Source organism: Talpa occidentalis, unplaced genomic scaffold (genome assembly GCF_014898055.3).
Source record: "Talpa occidentalis isolate TD23 unplaced genomic scaffold, MPIMG_talOcc4v2.1 talOcc4.17, whole genome shotgun sequence".
NCBI classification, from domain to species: Eukaryota; Metazoa; Chordata; class Mammalia; order Eulipotyphla; family Talpidae; genus Talpa; species Talpa occidentalis.
The window spans coordinates 38,105,280-38,131,544 of NW_023601754.1; the positions used below are offsets into that span (position 1 = coordinate 38,105,280).

At 44.1% G+C, this 26,265-nt stretch overlaps 1 protein-coding gene across 6 annotated transcripts in view; it reads left to right on the forward strand.

Annotated features, from left to right (window-relative positions):
• GARRE1 (granule associated Rac and RHOG effector 1) overlaps positions 1-26,265 on the forward strand; it is a 74,241-nt gene that overhangs the window by 14,312 nt on the left and 33,664 nt on the right. For 4 of the 6 annotated variants that reach the window (XM_054697091.1, XM_037516500.2, XM_054697090.1 and 1 more), the window contains exon 2: positions 10,925-12,208. In XM_054697091.1, the coding sequence (XP_054553066.1) occupies positions 11,714-12,208 (495 nt within the window). In that variant the 5' untranslated portion in view covers positions 10,925-11,713. Of the gene's footprint in view, positions 1-4,237; positions 4,291-10,924; positions 12,209-26,265 lie in introns of all 6 variants that reach the window. The other 2 variants (XM_054697089.1, XM_054697088.1) reach the window with 1 other exon arrangement.

Below are 26,265 nucleotides of genomic sequence, written 5' to 3' on the forward strand. Positions count from 1 at the left end.
ACTGAAATACACTGCTGAGGGGAGCAGCCGGCGAGACAGGAGAGGTCTGCCGCACCATGTGGGATTCTTGCCGGCTGGCTGGGATCAAACCTGCACTGCAGAGACTGGGACAGCGTCACAGTGTGGCGCTCAACCGCCTGCACCACCAGGGAGGCCCCACATTGGAATACCTTGAAAGAGCTCAGTGATCTGCCAGTACGGCAGCTGTGATGCAGTGTTTTACTCGATAGCAAAGATCCTGCTAAGGTGGAGTTTAACAGCTGGGTGTTTTGGTTACAGAGGCTGGGAGTCCAGTCTGTTAAGTGGCCCCCAGAAGAGGTGACATCTCAGACCTCCAGGAGTAGAGTACACCAAGAGGGCATTGTAGGTAGAGGGAAAAGACTGGGAGATATTAGGAAGGCGGGAAGGCTTTGACTAAATGATTACTTGGAGGTAAAGGAAAGTGAGGAGGAGAGGATAACTCCCAGGCTTCTGCTTCCTCGAATAGGTAGATGATGATGCCAGTGATCAGGACAGGGAAGGAATGCTGGAAGGCTGGGAAGAGTGGTTTTGGACACTGAATTTGGAACCTGCCCAGTGGGCGATTGAATATTTGGAATCTGAAGTGCAGGAGAAGGATCTGGGCTAGAGAGATGGGTTTGGGAATCCTCCCAGGAAGAATGTGTTGATCTTAGAAACAGGGCACAGCATCGAGCTCAGGAACCACAGCACTTCAGGTCTATCCCAGGTGGAGTGGTTCAGAGAGACAGCTTAGAACAGCCAGGGAGCAGGAGGAGAGATAAGATCTTTTCAAATCAGCATCCATGGATTTGTCTTACTCTTTTCAATAAGGTAACACATAAGGGGAATCAAAAGAAAACAGAAAAGATTCCTAAGAAGAGGGAGAACAAAGCAGTGAATCTTTCTGGCATTTTCTCTTGCCTGGATAGATATTTTAAATTCATGAATGTTGAGAATAAAATTCTTCAAAGCATTTTTTTTCTAGCATGCATTTCTAAATATGGCTTGTGCCATTCTGAACTGACCAAAAAAAAAAAAAAAAAAAAAATGGAAATGGTTGGGCTTTGAACTTCATAGACAATAACTTCACTAATCTGAAAGAATTTCCTGTGTGAATTCTCAACATTATCAAGGATAGATGTTTAGATTTACTTTTTTTTTTTTTGGACTCGAGTGGAGACAATTTTTTCCTGTATTTTTTCCCTCTTAATTGGGAATTATTTGCTGGGTGGTTTATCTTTATGTGTTTGTTTTTTTTTTTTAACAACAGTTTTATTGAAATGTATCTTACATCGCATACAGTTTTCCCATTTATATATAATTCTCTGGTTTTTAATATTTTCACAGCTCTACAACCTATCATGGTAAATTTTAGAGCATTTTCATTACTCCTAAAAGAAATCCTGTTCCCTCTAGACATCATTGTTCATTCTTCCCATCTGCCCTTGCCCTAGGCAGCCATTAAACTACTTTCTGTTTCAGTGGATTTGCTTATTCTAGATATTTCATATTAGTGGAATTATACGATATATGACCTTGGACCTGGCTTCTTTTATGTAGCAAAATGTTTTTAAGACTGATGCATGGGGGCCTCCCCTGTGGCACAAAGGGTTAAGACCCAGCACTGTGAAGCAATCTGCAGCTACTAGAGGGAGTTCGATCCCCAACCAGGGAGGTTACCCACATGGCGCAGCAGACCTCTCCTGTCTCGCCCGCTGCTCCCCTCAGCAGTGTATTTCAGTCAATCTGCCTGTTCTGCTCCCCACTCAGTCTCTGGTGAATCCTCTCACCCCCGCACCTCTGACATCTTCAGAAGAATTTTTCTACTTGATGCTTAAACTGTCCCAATATTGGCCATTCATAGACCTTACTCCTCAGGTTGACTGTGGATCCTTTTGACATGAGCCTAATAATCTTTGATGGGTTCCTTGCTTTCTGGCATAGTAAGAATTCCTGTGCTTGTCTTTTTTTTTCTGACCCCAGATATATATAGAATCATCTATTTCTAAAAGGATCTCTGCTTTTGGGGGGAAAATAGTTTTAGGATCATTCATTATAACTGGAATGTGACTCCTTCTAGGTCTTTTCAGTAAAGTTAATGTGTACTTTCTGCATAGAAGAAGATAAATCATGATTTCAAACTAATTATTTCAAATTCAAAGGAAGGATGAAGATATTTCTACTTTAATTATATATATATCTCTTTTTCAATTTACAAAACACCAGAGAAGTGCACTCTGTCCCCTGTGTAAACTTGATTTTGTCCTTCTCTGTGTAGTTATGCTGCCAACTTTATAAATGGATTCACATATGTTTTATTTGTAGGTAGGGATTTTTTTTTCTTTTCAATTTGCTTTATTTTTTTTTTTAATGTATTTCCATGGTGCTGAAGGTAAAGTGAAAAATCAAGGTAGATCGAGAGGAGTATAGCTTCCTTCCTTGCCTTTCTTCTTCTGTGTACCTAATAGATAAACATTCTTGTTGACTTATTCTTTCATTAAATACTTTTTAAACACATGTATGTGAGTGCATATGTATTCGTAGTTCCTACTCCCCTCACATTTTGTTTTTTTCCTTGGTTTTCATTGTGGCAATCATTTTATTTCCAAGCATTCTTGATTTCTGCCTCCTTTATGACTTGCTTGCTTTTGCTTTAAAGATCTTCTCAAATCTCACTGAGGATACCAGTTAGAATTTCTTTTCAGGTGTTTCTCTGGGGTCTAAAATGTTTCTTGGGTATGTTCTTTTTATGTTAGCTGCCTTTTGTTGTCCTCTTGGCTTTTCATTCACATTCTGGTGTTCCTTATCAGCGAAGAACTGGGTTGATTGTATAGACAATCTACAAGCGCTTCCTTTTTTCCAGTAGTTCTTTTTCTGTAGTAAGGTTGACTGCCTCAGTGACCAAAAGTGAGAACTTTGAAGGTCAGATTGATTAACCTACTTCCCACTCCTGATTTCTGTACCTGCTACCTCAGAGCTGTGTATTTACAGGTCAAAGGGTTCTGCCTCTCTGCCCTGCACCTTTGGCCCTGCATGTTCTGGGAAGTATCCAGCTCTTCTCCTTTTCAACTTGTCCTGCTGTTTCCTCTCTGTCTTCTAGAGAGCGGCCAGCATTTAAATGGACTTTTCTCTCTGCCCTCCTCATGATTTTTTTTTACTTGCTTCTTCCCCCCAAGATTTTATTTATTTATAAAAGAGCTGGGGTACAGGCCAGAGGTGCAGGAGCGTGAGAGAATTCAACAGAGACAGAGCAGGGAACAGGACAGGCAGACTGATGAAATACATGCTGAGGAAAGCAGCTGGAGAGATAGGAGAGGTCTGTGGCGTCATGTGGGAATCTCCCTGGCTGGCCGGAAATTGAACCCACGCTACAGAGGCTGCAGACAGCTTCACAGTGCTGTGCTCAACCCGCTGCGCCACCAGGGAGGCCCACCACCTCATGATTTTTATGCAGTGATTCCTTTGTGAATGTCTTCACTGTTGTGTCATTGGGATTGGGGAGTGTGGGAAGAAGGTAAGCACATATTGCCTGTTAATTTTGGCCTGGCTTCTCCATGCGAAGCTGCTTTGTCCCATATCATTGCTAACAACAGGACTGCTTTCACTTCATTTTCTCTGTTAGCTTAATGACCAAAACAAGTAAAAATTGTCCTGAGTTCACCACTCAGAGCTATCACATCTCTGTAATAAGTGATGTCCCTCACCCTAGGATTCCTGGATTTCAGTCAGTTCAGGGATTAAGTCACTTGACAAAATCTTTCTACTGTGTAAGTAACTTTTTTCTGGACAGGCAGAGATAACAAGGTCTGCTTACCTTTGCTTATGGTATGGGAATGATAATAACATCATCACAATTTTAGTGTGTAATATGTGCCAGACTTTATTCTGAATGTTTTATATGTATAAACTTATTTAACTCAATAAAAGTAGTTACTGTTATTTTTTTCAAAGATTTATTTATGCATACAAGAGCTGGGGTACAGGCCAGAGATGCGGGAGGTGAGAGGACTCACCAGAGACAGAGTGGAGAACAAGACAAGCAGATTGACTGAAGTACATTGCTGAGGGGAGCAGCGGGTGAGACAGGAGAGGTCTACTGCGCCATGTGGGTTTCTCCCTGGCTGGCTGGGGATCGAACCTAAGCTGCAGAGGCTATGGATTGCTTCATAGTGCGGTGCTTAATCCCTTGCGCCACTAGGGAGCCCCAGTAGTTACTGTTATTATCCCTATTTTACAGACGATGAAACTGAGGCACAGAGGTTAAAGAACTTCCCCAAGGTCACATAGATGGTAAGTGGCAGAGCCATCTTACCCAGTTAGTTGGTCCCCAAGGCCACCCTGTCATACATTACATTCTCAAAAGGGAAGCCCTTCAGATTTCCTCAGGATGACTTTTCTGTATTGTCACTTTTGGGTATAAGGAAATCCTTTTTATACTTACATTTTATCTAGTTTCAAACCTGTTCTTTGTACTATTTGAAGTAGAAATTGCTGATGACTTTGATTGCAGAAAGGAATGTTTAAATGATGTCATCAGGCCTGAGTTCAAGTTTAATTTATTGAGAACTTTTGTAATTAATGTGTTGAAAAGATGTAACTGATATGCTAGCATGCCTTTTTTTGCTATGCTTTTATGAAACTTAGGCAGCATGAAAACTTATGATTATAGCACTTAAGTCTTACCACTCTTGGCTACAACTAACATCTGAGGTCTTTCACAATGCATGTTTATTTCCATGTAGCATGAATAGTGGATTCATAAATGGTGAATATTTTCCCCAATTAAAATTCTTTTTAGGAAAATACAGAGAAGAAATGTCCTTAAATTGATTGAACATATTTGAACCCTTTAGGCAGATAAATATGGAGGTGGGAGAGCACTTAAAAATCAGTAAGATAGGCATTGAAAAGATATTATTTAAAAAAATAATAAAAGGGATATAACCGGATGCTTCTGCACGTGTTTGTGTGAATTTTAAAACTTTTAATCACAGAAATCGTCAATCATATACAAAAGTAGAACAAGTGATATGGTGAACTTCATGTTCCAATAGTGTTCTTGGCAAAATCCCACTTGAAAATGATGGAGTTTTTTTTTTTTTTTTTTTTTTTCATGTTTTTATTTATTTATTTATTTGTTCGTTTGTTTCGTTTATACATGCACTGGGTACAGTCAGAAGCGCGGGAGGGTGAGAGAATTCACCAGAGCCAGAGCAGGGAGCAGAGCAGGCAGAAGGACCGAAGTACACTGCTGAGGGGAGCAGCGGGCGGCAGGAGAGGTCTGCGCACCATGTGGGACCCTCCTCCGGTGGCCGGGGAGCAGCCGGGAATTGAACCGGCGCCGCAGAGGCTGCGGGCAGCTTCGCAACCCAGCGCTCAACCGCTGCGCCACCGGGGAGGCCCGAAAATGATGGAGTTTGAATGGTATTTCAATTCCATATTTCCTTTAATGCAACACTAACTAGTTTTTTTTTTAAAACACTAGTCTTTTTTTTTTTTTTAAGATTTATTTATGTATGTAAGAAGTGGGGTGTTTGCCAGAGATGTGAGGGATAAGAGGATTCACCAGGATGTCACTGGTGGCGCAGGCGGTTGAGCACAGCACTGTGAAGCTGTCCGCAGTGCAGACAGCCTCTGCAGTGTGGGTTGGATCCCCGCCGGCCTCGGAGCAACCCACATGGTGCAGCAGACCTCTCCTGTCTCGCCCGCTGCTTCCCTCAGCAGTGTGTTTCGGTAGGTCTGCCTGTTCTTTTCCCTGCTCTATCTCTGGTGAATCCTCTCACCCTTCTGCGCATCTGACCTGTACCCCAGCTCTTGTATAAATAAAAAATAAATCTTTAAAAAAACAAAAAAAAAGAGGATTCACCAGAGGCAGAGCAGGGAGCAGAACAGGCAGATCTACCAAAGTACACTGCTGAGGGGAGCATCGAGCGAGTCAGGAGAGGTCTGCTGCGCCATGTGGGTAGTTCCCTGGTGGGGGGTCAAATTCATGCTGTGGTGGCTGCAGACAGCTTCATAGGCTGTGTCTTAACCCCTTGCACCACCAGGGAGGCCCAAGAATGTTCTTTCATCAGTTTCTCAAAGGAATCTTTGACCTTTCCCCTCCCCTCCATCTTCCACTCCCCCACTGTCCATACGTGCACACAGAGACCCTTGTCCTAGAGCAGCCTCTCCGAGAGTCACCTGGCCCCTGGAATGTGACTGTGGGCTCTGCCTTACTGAACAGTTTCTCCTGTGTGGAGTCGGAGTTACTTGTATCATCTGGCCAGAGCCATGTGCTGCTCTCGGTCTGGGTGGGTAGCTGTGGCTAACTGTAAAGCTTCCCCAGTATTTGTACCCCTACATTCCCACCCTCTCTTGTAGTTAAATTGCCACCATATGACTAATTCTTGCCAAATAGCTGAGAGGGAAATTGATGTGTGTCACATCTCATGGGAAGCAGGAAAGAGCAGGTTTGACCTTCCTGTGCTGAGAGACTGTGGAAAACACAAGTTCCGATAATGTCCCTGTCAACTGAGAAAGGGCCACCAAACCCACATTGAACTTCTGTGAGCGCAAGGTCTTTGTTAGATTAGTCTCCTCATGCAGGCTCTGTTGGTGCAGCATAGCATAGTCTCTCCACCAGTCTGGATGGTTACGAACAGAGCATTTATATAGAAATCGAGTTCTGACAATTCAGATACCGTGTGGTCTAATCAAGACATTTCATATCCTGGGTTTTTCCCCTCATCTGTAAATTGAAGGACTAAATGGTCTTTTAAGAGTCTTTTGCGGGGGTGGTGGGGGTGGTAAAAAGAGTCTTTTGGGCATTCGCATTTCCAGTTTCTGAATAGCAGCACTTAAATACAGATTTCTAATTGAAGTATGAAAGGTAACTAATTCTGACATTAACGACTTTCCTGGAAAATTGTTTATTATATACCTTTTGCTGTTAGATGGAAGTTACTTAAGGAAAAGAGCAAAGAAAGATGAAGTCATTTTTTTGAGCTTTATTGAGATACACTTTCCATACATACATAGCTGGTGTGAATGAATGTAAATGGTGCCACCACTGCGAAAGCAGCTTGGCAGTTCCCCAAAATCTTAAACCTAGAATTGCTGTATGACCCAGGAATTCCAGTTCCACTCTTAGGCATATGTCCAGGAACATTAACAGTATAAATTAATATAAAAACTTATACTTGAAAGTTGATAGCCGCATAAAGGGAGCAACACAGAGACTCCCAAAATCCCAGTCTTTCCACATAAAGTGGAAAGATCCCAAATGTTTATCAACTGATGAATTAATAAAGAAAACATGCCTTAACCACATGATAGAGTATTACTCAGGCATGAAAAGGAATAAAGTACTAATAAATGCTGCATGGTGTAGGTGAACCTGGAAAGCACTATGGTATATGAAAGAAGCCAGATGCAGAAGACTGTGAGATTTCACTGACATGAAATGCTCAGGTAACGCAAGTCCATAGAGACAGAGTAGACTGTGGTTGCCAGGAGTTAGGAAGAGAAGGAATGGGAAGTGTCTGTTAATTAAAAGTTTCTTTTTGAAGTGATGAGGTTGTTCTGAAATTAGGTAGTATTGAAACATCTCCTGTTAAAATCCACTGAATCTCACACTTTAAAATGGTGAATTTTATGATGTGTGAATTATGTATCAATAAAGCAAGAGATAAATAGGAGAAAATACATACTACTGGCCTCCAGGAATGTCTGTCTTGACTTGATGAACAAAGGTCTGGTAACTACATCTGGATAATGACCTACCGCTTACTGATTTGACATTCAGCCCTGTGTGGCCACTCACTAGCCTGGGTGGTGATTACCTGTTCACTTGGTGTTAATGAATCAGGCATTGGAGTATAAAATATTTACCTATGTGTATTTTAAAAAAGATTTGTTTATTTATGCATACAAGAATTGGGATATAGGCCAGAGGTGCTGGGAGGGTGAGAGGATTCACCAGAGACAAAGTGGGGAGCAGAATAGGCAGATCTACTGAAATACGTTGCTGAGGGGAGCAGCAGATGAGTCAGGAGAGGTCTGTTGCACCAAGTGGGTAGCTCCCTGGCCAGCTGAGGATTGAACTCATGCTACAGTGGCTGCGGAGAGCCTTGCAGTGCTGTACTTAACCCCTTGCGCCACTAGGGAGGCTCCCTATGGATATTCTTCAGTAAAAAAGGAAGAAACAAAAGAGTTAACTCGCACAGAGGAGTGAAGTTGAGATAGAAAACTTTGGAGAAGGGGAACCTGGAAGGCAGCAAGGCAGAGACTCCCAAAATCCCAAGACCTCTGGCTGATCTATTTCCTCCTTTATGATTAAACAGCAGGACCAAGAGTGTGTGTAGTGTCCTACTCGGAAATGCGTGTGCCAACATGGCTGGCGGAGTTTATAACAAAATCCTAGATGAAAAATCTTGGCAAACTTTAAGATTCAGACCTAATCCAACTTCAGGTGCACATAATTAAGAGAGCCACAGTTCACGAAGATAAAAACCTAAGCAAGCAGAATAACCATGAGCTTCGGGACCGCTCATGATGCTTACAGCTCCCGGCTCCAGGCGATAATGTTTCTTCCCGACCACAGTGTCTCCCTGCACAGCCTCCCTTCCTCAGCACTCTGCTGGGTGCTTCTGTCGTGCTTTGGAATTAGTTAAAGCCGTGTTGATTATAATGCACCATGTAAGTAGGGATAGATATGATTGCCTTATTATCATGAATTTGGGGAAAAAAAAGAAAAAGGACATTTGGGAACAAATTTCTTATAAGTAGCCGTTTAATAGATTGTTTCTTGAAAAGTCTGAGGTATTTTAAGCATCAAGATACTTTTGGATACAGAGCTACAAATGGTGGTTGAATTTAGGTACTACCTGAGTTAGGATTGCTTCAGTTTTAGAGTGTGTGTGTGTATCCACAGCATTCTTCTTCATCGCTTGCTCTTGTAACCTCACTGTGTTCCTCATTTCCTCATGTAATGGTCGAACCATAAAATAGGTCTGGTAACTGACCAGGGTGAATGACTAAGTTTGACTTTCACTTACTTTTCTGTACAAAAAAAGAAAATTAAAAAGAAAACTAGTTATCAATAAGCAGACCCAACTATATACAAACATGTTGAGGTTTGGTATTGTGTATATTAAATATAATCAGTGAATTTTTATTCGAAATCTCATTGTGGGCGGGAGAAGAAACAGCAGAGAGTTCAGGCCAGGGAGAACCCTGAAGGTAGCTGTGTGAGAGGAATCCTACTGTTCCACTGTTGCCAGTATCAGAAACGACGCTGGAGATGTCCAGACACTGCCATTTGAACCTACCCAGAGCTAGAGCTTTTGCAGAAGCTACCCCAAGGTCCAAGCACCGTACACCCCATTAGGCTTCCCTCTGAACAGCCAGAGGGGACATTGGTACCAGGTGAGGCTGAGAATAGTCCATCCAGGAATCTCCAGCCAGCCACTCCCCCTTCTCTGCTGTCCTCTGTGCACTATGTCTACAAGTGGGGTGTCCTGAGCAGGCCGCCATGCCACCCTGCTTTAGGGTCTTTGCTGTGTGGTCCCTTCCCTTGTCACACCCCATCCTGCAGTCAAGGCCAGCCTTAGAGTAACATTTCATCATAACAACCTTCCTGGTTTTCCTCAGTCTTTGCTCTTCTCTGCCATTTTCAACCCCCCAAAGTTTTGTGAATGCTGTCCCGGTCAGTAGTCCTCACGGTAATCTGGGTACTCTTTGAGGAGGAAAGAGAGGGTGCTGAATACAAATCCGAATTCAGGCCCTGTGCAGTATGTCGCAGGCTTTGGGACTAGTGTGGAATCTGACATTTTTGGATGGATTTTTTTTTTTTTTAAGATTTATTTATTGGGCCTCCCCGTTGGCGCAGCGGTTGAGCGCTGGGTTGCAAAGCTGCCCGCGGCCTCTGCGGCACCGGTTCGATCCCCGGCTGCTCCCCGGCCACCGGAGGAGGGTCCCACATGGCGCGCAGACCTCTCCTGCCGCCCGCTGCTCCCCTCAGCAGTGTACTTCGGTCCTTCTGCCTGCTCTGCTCCCCGCTCTGGCTCTGGTGAATTCTCTCACCCTCCCGTGCTTCTGACTATACCCAGTGCATGTATAAACAAAACAAACAAACAAACAAATAAAGAAAGAAAGAAAACATGCCCCTATAAAAAAAAAAAAAAGATTTATTTATTTATACAAGAACTGGGGCATAGGTCAGAGGCGATGGAGGGCGAGAGAATTCACCAGAGACAGAGTGTGGAGCAGAACAGGCAGATGGACCGAAGACACTGCTGAGGGGAGCAGCGGGCGAGGCAGGAGAGGTCTGCCACACCATGTGGGAATCTCCCTGGCTGGCCAGGAATCGAACTCGTGCTGCAGAGGCTGTGGACAGCTTCACAGCACAACGCTCAACCCACTGCGCCACCAGGGAGGCCCTATTTTTGTAGGTTTTTTTTTTTTTAAAGATTTATTTTATTTATTTATGCATACAAGAGCTGGGGTATAGGCCAGAGGTGCTAGGGAGTGAGAGGATTCACCAGCGACAGAGTGAAGAGTAGAACAGGCAAATCTACTGAAATACACTGCTGAGGGAAGCAGTGGGTGAGACAGGAGAGGTCTGCTGTGCTATGTGGGTAGCTCCCTGGCTGGGGATCGAACTTGTGCTGCAGTGGCTGCTGATAGCTTCATAGTGCTGAGACTTAACCCCTTGCGCCACCAGGGAAGCCCTATTGCATTATTTTTGGATAAAGCTTGAGGGGTCTTCTAGCAGTCCTCATGTCATAGTTCAGTGCTCACTATTGTACTCGTTTTTGTAAAGTTAGGAGATTTACTTCATCTGTAACCCACCTTTGTAGGTAGTAACATTGAGGTAGTGAATGTTCCAAAATTACTCATTGTACTGTAACTTTCCTAACAATCTTATTTTCCCCCCTTACAGGAAATGACTTAGAGGCCTTACAAATACTTCTGTGCATTCTTGCTTCAGACTTTACGATTGTGGGCCAGCCCAGTCTGGAAGCATCTCTGATTAATGTTACAAGGAAACCGCTACCTCAGCAAATAGAAGGAGAGGAGGAGAAGACTTATAATTTATAACATGCCATTTTTAAAAAAAATCGTCTTCAAAAAATATTCAAGGAAATTTGGAAATTTTTTGCATTGAGAAGCAGCGTCACAGGTGAATGGATTTGGCAGGCAGGCTCTGTCAATTCTGCAGAGGTTTGCGCTTCCCTCTCCAGGACTTAGTGTGAACACTTCTGTACTGCTTTTTAAATTGCTGTTGATCAGCTGGTGGGTTTTTGAGTTCTAACTTTTCTGTATATTGAAGATACATTATATTACATTTTTTAAAGTTAAGTTATTTTTCTGCCATTGTAAATACAAGTATCAAAAATATTCTTGCAAAGCAATTATAGGTAAACATTTTTCTCAGCAAGCATATCTTTCTATTGAGAGAGTGAAATGCTAACAGTTCTTATGTAGCATTTTGGACACACTTTTATTTTTTGTTGGAGGGCTTCCCGACCCGAAAATACTCATTATATAAACCCTTGTCCTTCTCACCTCTACATTGGATCCCATGGTCACCTGCCTCATGAAAATGCCTTTTTTAAAACTTAGATTTGCAGAACTCCACTATTTTTATACCTAGCTACAGTTTTGGGGGGAAAAAAGAGAATCCACCCCCTGACCAGCTCACGGTCACTGGGACACCTCCCCCTCCCGCATGTATTGCTGCAGTGCCCAGGACAGTAAGATGGACTATAAGCGGCGCTTCCTGCTTGGCGGGTCCAAGCAGAAGGTGCAGCAGCACCAGCAGTACACGATGCCTGAGCTGGGCCGAGCACTGAGTGCCCCTCTGGCATCTACGGCCACCACCGCCCCCCTGGGCAGTCTTACTGCCGCAGGCAGCTGCCACCATGCCATGCCTCACTCCACTCCCATCGCCGACATCCAGCAGGGCATCTCCAAATACCTGGACGCCCTCAATGTCTTCTGCCGTGCCAGTACTTTCCTCACGGATCTCTTCAGCACTGTGTTCAGGAACTCTCACTACTCGAAGGCAGCCATGCAGCTCAAAGATGTGCAGGAGCACGTCATGGAAGCAGCCAGTCGACTGACGTCGGCCATAAAGCCCGAGATTGCCAAAATGCTGATGGAACTTAGTGCCGGGGCTGCAAACTTCACAGATCAGAAGGAATTCAGTCTCCAGGACATTGAGGTAGGCTATCTTCTCTGTCATACTTGGGTGGGAAAAGGTCTTCCAGAGGTAAGTGGAAATGTTGCCTTAGTTTTTCCCAAGTATCCCTGTCATGATGGTCTTCGTCCTCTTTTTTTTTTTTTTTTTAAGATTTATTTATTTATGCATGCAAGAACTAGGGTACAGGCCAGAGGTGCGGGGGGATGAAAGAATTCACTGAAACAGTGGGGACCAGAACAGGCAGACTGACTGAAATACACTGCTGAGGGGAGCAGTGGGTGAGACAGGAGAGGTCTGCTGCACCATGTGGGTAGCTCCCTGGCCGGCCGGGTATCGAACTCGTGCTGCACAGACAGCAGATAGCTTCACAGCGCTGTGCTAAACCCCTTGCACCACCAGGGAGGCCCTTTGTCCTCTTTTTTTAATGTTACTCTCCCCTTGTAAGAAATTTGGGCGTGGTAGCTTCTGAATTGCTTTTATCTCATATTAAATAGGTGACAAGATTACTAAACAAACCAGCCTATAGTTTATGTTGTCCTTTAAATTTTCAAATTGGAACGTAATTTCCAATAATAGACTAAGAAAAGGACATCGCAGGGGATTGAGAAGTCTAGATACGGTATGAGCTTTATCTGTGAACGGTCATTAAATAGATGCATCAGTTCAGTGTAGTTTCACACATGTTTACAGGGTAAATGAATTTTCCAGTTCCAAATTCAAAGCTGTTTACGTTTTTATTTAGTGTTTTTCTTTTTTTTAAAGATTTGTTTATTTATGCAAGCACTGAGAGAATCCACCAGAGATAGAGCAGGAAGCAGAACAGGCAGAAGGACTGAAATACACTGCTGAGGGGAGCAGCGGGGGAGACAGGAGAGGTCTGCCGTGCCATGTGGGATTCTCGCCAGCCGGCCAGGATCGAACTGTGCTGCAGAGGCTGCAGAGAGCTTCACAGAGCTGCGCTCAACCCGCTGCGCTACCGGGGAGTCTCTATTCAGTGTTTTTCTTGGGGTCATTGATAGTCAAAATGAACTATTCTCCTCTGTCAGGCGCCTAGATTAGAATGTGAGATTAGAATAGAAGTTTCATTCAAAGTAAAAACCTTTTTCTTTCATTTTGGAAATGGTATTTAAACTGTGATCTGTTATGTTAGTGTCACTGCTGGATAAAATACTTTTAGCTGATTGGAGAGTTCTTCTGAGATTGATTTTTTCCCATGTGTCCTTGTACATTTTAGTAGCACATCAGAGATCAGTTTCCCATCATGGGGCTGAATTTGATTTTAGGAAATCACCAATCTTCTGTACCTATTCTAATGATTGAGATGGCTGACTATGCTAACTTACTCTGCTGTGGGTTTAGAGGAAGAGGCTGCAAGAAGCAGGCTACTAAGTAATCTGACTAATTTTTATTGTTTAAAAGTGATTTTGAAGACAATTCCAAGAGAAATTTAAAACCATTTTTGAAAAGGCACAATATTCTTGGTATAAATCGGGATCATCAAACTTTTTTCTAAAGGGAAAAACGTTCGTTTAGGTTTTGTGGTCTACAGGTGGTCTCTGTCACTTTTTTTTTTTTTTTTTTTAATTTAGATCTGTTTAGATCAGCATCACCTTGTAGCTCTGTCTGCCAGACTGCATTTGGTCCAGGGGTTCTGGTTTGCTGAACCTACTGATATAAATTTATAATAACCTCTGACTATCCTGTTTTGAATCTACGCAAGGAGATTTACAATTTCTGATTATTTCTGTGATCTCATTTTATTTTCGGGGACATACCACTTTGAGGTGTTCATGAAATAGATTGTCAGAAGTTGTTGGAAGTATTTTCATAATTACACAGAGAAAGCATATTTTAAAAATACGTATGTCTCGGGCCTCCCCGGTGGCGCAGCGGTTGAGCGCTGGGTTGCGAAGCTCCCCGCGACCTCCACGGCGCTGGTTCAATCCCCGGCTGCTCCCCGGCCACCGGAGGAGGGTCCCACATGGCGCGCAGACCTCTCCTGCCGCCCGCTGCTCCCCTCAGCAGTGTGCTACGGTCCTTCTGCCTGCTCTGCTCCCCGCTCTGGCTCTGGTGAATTCTCTCACCCTCCCGCGCTTCTGACTGTACCCAGTGCATGTATAAACAAAACAAACAAATAAACAAATAAATAAATAAATAAAATACGTGCCTCTTAAAAAAAAAAAAAATACGTATGTCTCACAAGAAATGCAAGCAACACTTAAAACGTGCCATTCCTTTCCCCAGAAGAGAGGATTTAAATGGTGTTTGCCATTCCAGACAGCTGTCTGTGTGTGCATAGATACAGATTTGTGTGTGTAAAAATGTACAGGGTTTGCTTTTGGTTTGTTTTATGTAAAGAACCCTGTTGTTCAGCTCCCAGTGTGCCTGGTCACTGCTTTGCAGAGACTGGGCAAGAAAACAGGGACTCTTTACCTTCTCTTAGAAGTGTGGAAAATATTAGCTCCAGACGTTACAGCTATTATCCTATAATAATATCAATGGTTTTAGCTTTATTTAGAATTCCAGGCAAGGTTGTTTTGAAAACTAAGGCCAAAGACCTTTATTTTAACCTGACCATGACTGAGCTCTTCTTAAAGCCATGTCTGCACACTCTGAAGGAGACAGAGCTGGACCTGGTGGCCGTTTGCCCTCCAATCCCTTGGCCCCCAGGTCCGGACTAGAGAAGGATGAACCAACCATGAAAATAGGGGTTTGTGACCCTGTCCCTTCTGCTTTCCTGGAACCAACATGGACCACTTGAGCAGACAAGGGGAAATCTTTCTTATTGTTGTGGCGTGGAATCTTTTTTTTTTTTAAAGATTTATTTATTTATGCTTATAAGAACTGGGGTACAGGCCAGAGGTGTGGGGGGTGAGAGGATTTACCAGAGACAGAGTGGGGAACAGAACAGGCAGATTGACTGAAATACCCTGCTGAAGGGAGCAGCGGGCGAGTCAGGAGAGGTCTGCTGCGCCATGTGGGTATTTCCCTGGCCGGGAATTGAACTTGTGCTGCAGTGGCTGCGGATAGCTTCATAGGTTGCATCTTAACCCCTTGGAATCTTGACTTTCCCCATTGAAATGTGACTAGGACAGCTGGAATACTACCATCTTTTCATGCATTGTGGACTAAGTAGGCTTTCAGAGACTAGACTGGAAACTGCTGTTGATGGGTCTTAAAATCTCCAGGTGTATTTTAAGTTTCAAACAGCTAACTTAAAAGTGAAATCTAAAATGTGATTGCCAAGGGGAGGCCTGCAGACGTAACATTCTGCCTTCACCACCGAACAGAATTTGTTGTTTTTTGGAATTTAGGTACCACTGTGGGATTTAGCCATAGGCCAGTAAGCTAGTGTGTGTGTGTATGTGTGAGCGTGTGTTTCTTACACTCTCAGTATTCACTAGATGAAATGAATAGGCATTTGGCTTATTTCCTCTTGGTCTTTTTAGAATTTTTATCAGCAAGAACCTGAGAGGCTCTTTAACAGTCATGCCTGGGGAAAGGATGATATGGCCTAATACTGATGAACTTGACTGGTTAAGCAAGGACCTCTGCTCAGAAGCTTAGCCTAGGACTATGGATGAGGAAAACACTGAATTCAGTATCAAATGTTTGGCCATTTTAAGCCTAAGACAAAGTACTGATTCCACTGTCCCCCCCCACCTCCAAGGTTCCCAGTGCCTGCTTCTGCTGCTCCCTCACTGCCAGCCAGGCCTGGGATGTGCTCATTGACTGACAGATCCCGGTGCCCATGTCCAGGATTGGTGGTTGCTGACCCTATGCTCCAGGTCAGACAGGGTGTTCTTGAGTCCCATCCTGTCTGTACTTGTTGGTGATCTTGTCCCTTACCCTAGGCGATTGCACCCTCACAGTCTTACTGTCAGAGAAATGAGTTAGTTAGGAACTGTGGCGTTTCATTAGTTGACTAATACCTGTGACACTGCTTATCATGGGTCATGGAGTCAGAAGATCCGGGTTTAGAAGATGACCCTCCTTTCTGCCTCTGTGGCCTTGGCAAATCTAACATCTCTGAGCCTCAGTTGCTATCTACAAAATGGAATTACCACCCACCTCCCAGGGTTCTTGTGAAGATCAGAAGCAATTAATGTATGTGAAGTTATATAATATGATAGTATATACCTCAGTTAGTAGGCGCCATTTTTGTTTTTTATTATTGTTCCCAACACAGCTTGAAAGGTGCTGTAAGCCCTTCTCTGAAGTGCCCAGCGTAATTCTGTACAGAACCAACGTCACAAAGACGGGTCCCACTTATTCTAACTGGGAACCATTGGGTGGGAAAAGTTTTTGCCCCTCCAGGAACATTTGTTCTGTTTCTTCCCAGGTCCTAAGGTAGACACCTCCCTTGTGTTCTGTTCTCTCTTGGTGTGGTAAGGAGAGCCGTACCCCCTGCTGATGTAGGACCTGCGAGGACCATTTCAGCATAAAAACCTGAGAGGACCTCTTCTGTCTGTCTGTTCTGCCTTGTCCTGGAATGGGACGCGGTGCCGAAAGTGGAAGGGAGGATGTGCGTAGACAGTTGCAGTAGCTGGGAACCTTTGGGCAAGCCAGGGGGCGATTTGGAAAGGCATTTTCTCCCTCAGGCGCTCTAGAAATGTATAGTTTACGTAAACTGGAATTTTGTCGAAAATAAGGAATATGCTTTGTGTAAGTCTCAAACTGTCAGTTTAGCCAAAATGTGAATTGAAGGAAAATAGGGTTTCCCATACTGAATTTTTCCTCTGTACAAAGCTTTGACATCTTACCCCCACATTTTTGTAGAGGAAGACAGCACAGGACGGACCTGCTGCCTGTGTCTTTTCTTTGTAACAGCATCTCTGCTGGAGGGTTTGTGTTAATTCCAGTATTTCTATAAAATTTCAGGCCAGCTGAATTGAGTGGTTAATTTTGCCCTATTTTGTTGACCCTAGTTTCATTTGCCCTAAAAATCCTAACTAAGGATCTTTCGTAGTTAAAACATGTAATTCATATTAGGAAGTACAGACAGACCCATAACCTGACTTGCTGTTTATTAGAAAGTCACAAATGCCCACTTTCTCTTACAAAAGTTGGTCATTTGTCTTGAATAAAGTTTCTTTTCAGTGCAGATGTAATTAAAAGAATCAAAGTGGACTTGTGATTCATGTGTTCATTTCACAAACATTTATTGCCCACTCTGTGCTTGGTCTGTTCCAGGCACAGAAGATACAGTAGTAAGCAAGATAGAAATTTCTCCTTTCATGTGGTTAGAAGAGAGCGCTACTGTCTTAAATAAGATGCTTGCAAAAGGCATCCCTGAGGAGATGACACTTGAATCAACCTGAGCAGATGAATCAACCTGAGGAGATGAGGGAGCAAGCCCTGTTGATAACCAGGGAAAGAGGCTAACGTGTAGTAGGTGCATCTACTGCAAAATTGCTGAGGCAGAAGCAGACCTGGGTGTTGAAAAGCAGTGAAGACTGGTTGTGGCCAAGTCGGGAGCCAGGGGAGAGTCCTGAGGTGACATCAGAAAGGTACAGAGGAGCCGCTTTGGTTTTTCCTTTCGGGGCAGCCAGGCTGGCATGGAGGAGGCCCCTGGAGGAGGAGAGGGGAGGACAGCAGTACAGGACCTGCCTCCCTGTGTAGTGAGCTGGGATGCTTCTTCTTCCCACGTTTTCTTCACCCCTAGACAGCGCCTGGGCTCTGGCTGCACACGGGGCTTTCAGTGTTGGGGCGGGGGGCGGCCCTTGGGGCAGGTGCTCTGCAGCAGCATTCCAGAAAAATGTATTTCACATCTCTGAGCAATCCTAGTAGTTTTCCAAGTACCATCACCTTATAAATGGGCAGGCTGTAAGTAAATCTTTATGTAGTTGAACCTTGGCTGTCAGTTTGAGTCACCGATGGTTGCCTTTTGTATATTATGTGATTACCTGTGAGTGTTTGAAATAAATTTATTTGTGAACACTGACTCTTACGACCTTAATTCAGGTTTATTAACATTTGCCTTAGACAGATATATGCCAGAAATACTGTAGAGCAACTGTAATGGAAAATATTAGCAGCTAGTTTCAAAATGTGATTTTCATTAATCTTAATGGAATTAAATTTGCATACTGTTCCTTTTTTCTTTTTCTTCTTTTTTTTTTTTGGCCTAAAGGTAAAATTCACTATTACTTCTTGTTTTGACTAGGAGATCTTCTGTAACAGATTATGGAGTAAATGTTTCCTAACTGTATGTGCCAAATGAAAATCCAAATTGCTGCTACTAATCAGAAACTGAAGGTCACTTTATAAAAAGCTTCTGTTACTAGTTTTCAGACTGTTAGTAGTTTCTAGTCACTCTTTTGGCTTTTTCATTTATTGAGATGACATCTGTATTTTCTAAATTGTCTACAGATTTTAGCCGTTAGAGCAAGCTGAAATTAATTAAGCAGTTGGAATTTGGGTGATTCTGTAAACTCCACTGTGAACAACAAATAAGACTTGCTGTCCACCTAGCCGATTCTGCTTGGGTGGAGGCCTTGGGCCAGCGGGCATCTGCCACTCTGGGGGAACCAGGTCCTTTGACTTTAACTTGTCAAGACACACTGTATAGCCAGTTCATTATTCTGAAAAGTGCTAATTAAAAGGAGAACAATAAAGAAATAAATTAATTTCCTGTTTCTCCAGTACATACTGTTTTTCGGTAGTCAGGTAGCCCTAATAAATGAGGAGGGAAGGTTCTTCAATTATTGGACTGTCGGAAAAGTCATGATGTACTTTTTCTATGTTTTTCAAGCAAAAATGCATCATGACTTTTCTGACAACCCAATAGAAGAATCTCAGTGTTCTTCTCTGTAGAAGAGATGATACAATTAGAAAAGTCACCATTTTCCAGACTACAGTGAATTACTGGCTCAGGTAGTGTCAGCAATGGAGGATAAAAACATTTGGTGGAAGGTTTTTGGGAATTTCGTAAGGAAGAACTCATATGTCCCACCCAGATCCTTTGGTCAGTCTTGGCACCACTGTCCATGAGACGACCAGATGATTGCTTCCTGATCACTGCACAGCACCCCCACGGTATATTATTGTATGCCCCCCTCCCATACACAGAATATCCTGAAATAATCCAAACAAGGCTCTAGAATGAATGCTTAGTCTACAGAAACGATGTGGCATAGTGGAATGAATCACACACCACCACTAAGAAGCAATGAGACAAATCCAGAAGGTGGCTATCCTACAGGCAGTTGACCTGACATGTTAAACAAGTCAAGTAGCATGAAGAAAGATTAGAGAGTACTATCTTAAATTAAAAAAACAATTCAGAGTTATAGCAACCAAGTAAAATAATATTTGGGGGGTTGAGAGTCAAACAGCAACAACAACAACAACAAATGTTGAGACATTTCGACATATACTGGGTCTTATTGATTGGGATTTACTTCAAAACACTCCAGCCAAAAAAACTGGAGGAGAGTAGAAGGATGAAGATAAATAAAGAAAAACCAGGACAAACTGTTGATGTTTAACTGAAGCTTTTTGGTGTTTTTTTTTTTTTGTTGTTGTTGTTTTTTGGCGGGGCAGGGCGGGGGTCATTATACTCTACATATGTGTATGTTTGGACATTTTTCAAGTTTAAAAAGAGGTGATGTTGTGTCCCACCAATTTATCAGAGGCCTGAAGAACCTGGCCCACTAGGCCTCCAAGCCCTGGAGAGGCTGAAAATGGTGACTGACCAAGATGGTGACGGAAAACCGGCATCTCAGGGACTGAAAGATCTGGACAGAATCACCAGATAGGTGGCAGCTGCCACCTAAAATAAATAAAATAATTATTATTTTATTAAGGAGAAACTGATGACCGTATGATAGGAGTCACGTATCAGAATTCCAAAAAAAAATGATTCATTTTCATGGAGGGATGAAAGGTGCATGTGAACAGGTCATCTGACAGAGGTGGGAGTGTTTAAGGGAATTCCTCTGTTCTCTGCCTACTCACAAAACACTCCGCTTCCCCTGAGGCACTTCTGAGCCTCAGATGTGTGGGTTCTTACCCACATCGAGTAATTCTGGTTCACCATCTACCTGGGGTTAGCGTCAGATCCCACAGGTTCAGGGCTCGGCCTCAAAGACACCCGTCATCGTCCAGCTTCTCACCTGCTGACTGTGCGTCAGAGGTTTCCATGACCTCCTCCTCCGTTGATTTGCTGGGTTAATTGATGAATTTGCATGAGCTGCCCGTAGAACTCAGGAAAACAAATTACTTACTGGATTACTGGCTAATTGTGAAAAGACCTAACTTGGGAATAGTCAGAGGAAGAGATGCAAAGGGCAAGGGATATGGGAAGCAGTGTGGTGCCTCCGTCCCCTTCCTGCACCCCTTGAGGTGTTCACTAGCCTGGAAGCTCCCTGAGACCTGCCCTTGTGGCTTTTGTGGAGGCTTCCCTACACCTGAATCGTTGGCCATTGGTGGGGGGCTCTGCCCTCAGTCCTTCTCCCTTTCCTGGCTCCGTGGAGCGTAATGTTTTGGTCCTCCAGTCACGTGACTGGTTCCCCTGCCAACCCGCCCCCATCCTTAGGGGCTTTTCAAAAGTCCCCTCAGCAACACAAACCCAGGTATGATTGAAAGGGACTTGTTACAAATAATGAAAGACACTTTATCTCTCTTATCACTTAGGAAATTCCAAGGGTTTTGGAAGCTGTGTGCAGGAAACCTTGGAAGAAGACCAAGACAGACTGTAGCAATTGCAGTGTAGTATCACAGGGAGTATTACTGAATAAGGTATAGGGATGAATAGAAAAGCAAGTGCACTTCAGAAAAGTGAGGAGAATAAAAGTGCATCAAAGGAGAAAATGAGAACGGAGAAAAGAAACCTCTAAAGGCAGGACCCCAGTGGCAGGGAGGAGTCAAGGAAAGTGGCAATGTTGCTTTCATTTAGGAGACCATGATTAAAAAATTGAGATCTACGAAGGCCAGAGTGAACTTAAGGGAAAAACTAGCTTTGGTGGGTAAATTAGAAGGAAATAGAAGAGTCCATGGAATGTAATTTTATACATAGAATTAGCTTTTCTGAATTCTAAATTTTTATGGTTGCTGGTCAGCTTGTAAGATGTCATGAGACTTTCATGACATAGTAAATCTATTCTGGCAGCCTCCCCCATCTTTCCAAATCAGGAATGTAAGCATCTGTAAAACCACATTTGCCTAAAATCCTTCATACACTGGCATTGTGTCCTTTACCTCCCCACTGTCTCAAGTCATGTAGTTTGTATGAGGAGGGACTTGTGTGTGGTGTTCAGCCCCCCAGGAGATGGACTTTCTGCTCCTCTAGTTAATGCTGATATACCCACAGCCAGGAATGTGAAAGTGGTCTGTGAGCCCTGCTCACTCCAGGAGCCTCCTGAGGCCCCACCAGCACCTGAGTGGGCCCCAGTCACCTGGCCTGCCTGCCTCTTCACCTAGCTGCCAGCACCTACCCTCCTGGACAAAATACAGGTGAGTTGGCAAAGATTAATTAAGGACAGTGAGAAGTGCTCCGGGCCTGGTGTCGAGACAGATAAATAAGTAGACTCTGACACTAGGTGTGATGGGGGCTGTGATGCAGGTGAAAAACAGCCTCAAGCCTAACTGTTGATTGCTTCAGCATTCCCACTGCCTCCTGGCTCAGCATGACAGGACCCAGCCCTGTATCAGAACCTCCATCTAACCAAGAAGGGGTTAGGACAGGGCAGACAACCTCGTAGGCCCTAATAGAGAGTTTAGATTTTATACAGAATGAGGTGGTGGGAGTGGTAAAGGAGGATTTTAAGCAGGAAACCAGTATGATTTGATTTAAGAAATCACTGTGGCTTCAAGTGACAGACATAAAACTCAAGGTGACTTAACATCTATCAAAAATCTCTTAGCAGATCCAGACCTGAGATCAATGCGGTTTGAGTTTAGAGCACAAACTCTTGACTATAGCGTTGTACTGCCTCCCAGGTATTGACTAATGAAAGTGAAGAAAACCCTTCAGGTGTGGCTGGATCCAGGGCCTCATGCAGTGCTGAACAGGCCCAGCCTTTGTCTCCCCTCTGCTTCATGAGTGTTCCCTTCATCTCCAGAGTCCCTAGCAACTCAGCAGAAGGCACACCTCTGCTTTCCCCAAGGTCCTAAAAAAAGTTCTAGAACTTATCCAGTTGGCTTGGCCTGAGTCACTTACTTGCTTTTGGACCGTGTGGCCAGAAAGGTTAAACTTAAACCCTGATTGGCTAGGCCTGGCTTGTATGTCCACTCCCAGAGCTGGGGTGCAGGCAAGAGCCACCTCACCCAAACCCCAGCACTGAGAGTGTAAGCAGAATGCGTCCTGAGGGCTGCTTCCAAAACTGCAGGGTTTGGGTGTTGGGGAGCCCACACTGCAATAGCCAACTGGAGGGAGAGAGGGTGTCACAGTTAGAACCCTGGGTACATGGTGCTAAATTGTTGTTTTTTCAGGATGTTAGCAGTCAATTACATCTTTCTATGAAATTTTCAGTTATGTCTCTAGGTTCCCCTAGTTTGTTTTCTAGTGGCTGTGTGTATTTCTTCTGTAAAGTTTTATGTAATTTATGTTTTATTTTATTTATTTTTTAAAGATTTATTTATTTATAGAAGCACTGGGTATAGTCAGAAGCGCGGGAGGGTAAGAGAATTCACCAGAGCCAGAGCGGGGAACAGAACAGGCAGACTGATGAAATACACTGCTGAGGGGAGCAGGGGGCGGCAGGAGAGGTCTGCGCGCCATGTGGGACTCTCACCTGGTGGCCGGGTATCGAACCGGCGCTGCAGAGGCTGCGGGCAGCTTTGCAACCCAGCGCTCAACTGCTGTGCCACCGGGGAGGCCCTGTAATTTATATTTTATTTACTATAATGAAATAATATTTAAACATTATTCCTATACTATAGAAACATCATTGATTTTTTTATATTTCTGTTTTGTCTTCTGCCACATAACTGAACTCAGTAAGTTCTAAGTGTTTCAGTAGTTTTTTTGATATATGTGTTACGTCATCTGTGTCTTTCTCCTCCTATTTAGCAGTTACATCTCTAGTTGCATTGATCACAAATTTTAATATATAAACAATTAGCTTTAAGGGTGAGTATTGTTGCATTGTTCATCATTTTACTAGAAATACTTTGGCTCTATTAATTTTAGCAAATTAGTTTTTCTTCTATGAGACTCATGTTTATAGTAAAAAATGATTTTCCTTTCCAAGTACCGTTCTCAGATGTAACCGCTATTATTTGTCTCATGTATCAATGTAGACATAGCAAATAGATGTGCGCACAAGTATATAGAGAAAACACATTTGTTTTATTCCATTGCACATACCTTTTATTACCATAGCATTATACCCATTAACTATATTGGTTTCTTGATCTGAAAGAAGCAGCATTCCATTCCCAGGCATCACAAACATTGTACCCCATTCTTCCTGCGTGGATGGGTGTGTCACTGGCAACAAAGTCCTTCATGGCTGTGGGCTTGCTCTCTCCTGAACAGGTGTGATGGTGATGTCACTCTCAAAGTCAGCTAACGGGTGGCAGCTGTTTCTGTGGGCCAAGTGCATAGGGCTGTCCAGGGCAGGAAAGCCAAAAGAATTGGGGGTGGGGGAAAGAGTCAGTCCTTATTTACACACAGGACATCATGACATTCTCTGTGGCGACCATGCTGCTCTTGGCCCAACTTGGTGCCATTATGTGGAGTAGCAAATGGTTTGCTTTCCGCAGATACGTTGGGAGAGCTGTCAGCTGTGTGCCAGCCACAGAGAACAAAGCAAAGATCCTGCCCTCAGCTCAGCTCCTCATTAGGGAAACAGGCAAAAAAAAAAACAAAACACCCCAAAAACTAGCACATACAGATATAGTATCAAGTAGTGAGATGTGTTGTGAAGAAAAAAAAGAAACGGTTTAAGAGGAGAGAGGTACAGGAAAGACCAAAGCGGGCCATTTGAGCCACAAGTGTCCGAGCAGCAGGCGTGGAATCTGGGGGGGGAAGGCGCTCCGGTAGTGGCTCCCACGTGGGGCCAGGCTGGGCTCTCTGGAGCACACTGGGCGATGTCTGGAGGTGTTCTTAATGGTCACAAAAGTGACATTCCCCTGCCCCTCCCACTTTGTTTCTTTTGCTAAGGCTAGAGTGTGAGGAATCTTCCTCCTTGAAAAGAACTTAACTGTTAGAGCAGAGTGCCCGGATTTGAAGGAGGAGGCACGGTCGAGTGAAACAGACCGGGCTTGCATGTTAGGGAATCAGAACTTCACTGACTCAGTTTCTATTTTGGGGGACAATCTTTGTCACCTCTTAGGACCTCAGTTTCTCTGGTTCTGACCAGTCTCCCTACCCCATTCCTCCTACCCATGTGATTGGACTAGCCCATGGCCTCCATAGGTGACCAGGGCCAGACCCCAGATATGGAAAAGCAGGAGCGCAGAGCTCTGAGGTTTTCTGAGACTCTGAGGGGACGATGGCGTCTTGCTGCTTCTCTTCCGGGTAGCCCTTCAGTTTGTGTTTCAGTCTTGCAGCAGCACAGACAGGCGCCTGGATGCCTGAAGCTCCCGTCTGCTGCCACGTGTTGCAGCTCTTGGTATCTCAGAGAAGTCACCCTGGCAGGAAGGGATTTTTCTGCTCTTCTAGATTTCTTATAATTTACTCACAGTGTGAACTGAAGGTTTGTGGTGGCTGCGTCTTTCAACCAGTGCCACTGGCACCGAGCATGTGAGAGCCAGGGGTGCCTCCGACAGCAGCCTGCAGTCCATGGACGGCCTTCACGGTGGAGAGCTCCCCGGCTCCACGTGCCGGTGAGAGTGCTGAAGTTGAGAAACCCCGAGGGAGTGGGAACTGCTAATGCCAGGTGGACGGGAGTGGGGTTAAATTTTTTGAGGGACAGTGTGGCAAGAACAGAGAGGAGGATTCAGGTAAGTTCCATGGCTAGTCAGGGGCCAGAGCATGTGAGATGTGGCAGGGACAGAGTGGAGCGTGGGACTTCCTCTGACTCAGTGCAAAGCCCGTGGAAGATTTTGAGCAGGGGAGTGAATTAATCCTATTTCTGTTTTACGAGGATCCCTCTCAGCTTCCTGTGTGGAAAGTAGCCTGCAGGGGGTGAGGAGACGCTGCTGGATGCCTCCCAACAGCTAGTCTCCACTCTTCCTTAGTAACGAAACTCTGCTGGTGGTTGTCAGCAATATCGCGCCTAGAATAGACTATGCTTCCCAGCCCCCCCTACAGCTCGGAGCTGTCACTTGGACAAGATCTGCCCCAGAAGATGCAGCTAGAGCTTTTGGATGAGACTCTGGGAAAGTTTGCTTAAAGGGAAAAGGTGCTCCCTTCCCTTGCCTCAGTTTTCCACTGTCTAGAATACAGGCGGAATGTCTGAAGGTTCCTGAACTGTTTAGAAAAGTGAGGTCATTTAGAATGTGAGGCGGCCGAGCAGGAAGGAGCTGGGCGCCTCGTGGCACCTAGGAGTTTTCACCTCAACTCGGGACTGCCCGCCCCAGATGTACTTATACTTTATTAAGAAGTTAAACACCACTCTTATTTTAGCCACAGCATTTGTTGTTGTTATGTGCAGATAAACCTAATCTTAACTGAATGGACACAGGAAAATCAGCTAAGAGGCTATTAAAATAATCCAACCATCAGATGATCGTAGCTCAGAATAGAATGGCAGCAGAAAAGGTATCTAGAAGCAGTTGTACTAAATTGTGTCTGTGGTAAATTATAGCCGACGTAAAATTCACCACCGTATCTGAGGGGGTGTGATGGCCGTACCTCCAGCCAGTGCACCCGTGCGCGCTTTTGTCTGCCCCATTTACTGTGGTCTTAGTCACCTTAGCGGCCTTTTACTTTTTCACATCCTGGTTAATATTTTATAATTGTTCTTATTAGCCAAGATTTACAGCACTATAGCGAAAATACGAAACTTCTTTTGTGTATTAGGCTGGTGGTAAATTTTGGATACATCTTATTTTGCAAAGTAGGCTGTGAAACAATGCACAGTAGGACATAGTCCTTGCAAAAAAGCATCTACAGGTACCAATGCAGGCTGTTTAGGGAGCATGCAGTGAGTGGTTCTAGCTGTGCAGTGATGTTGGTACTGTTTGTT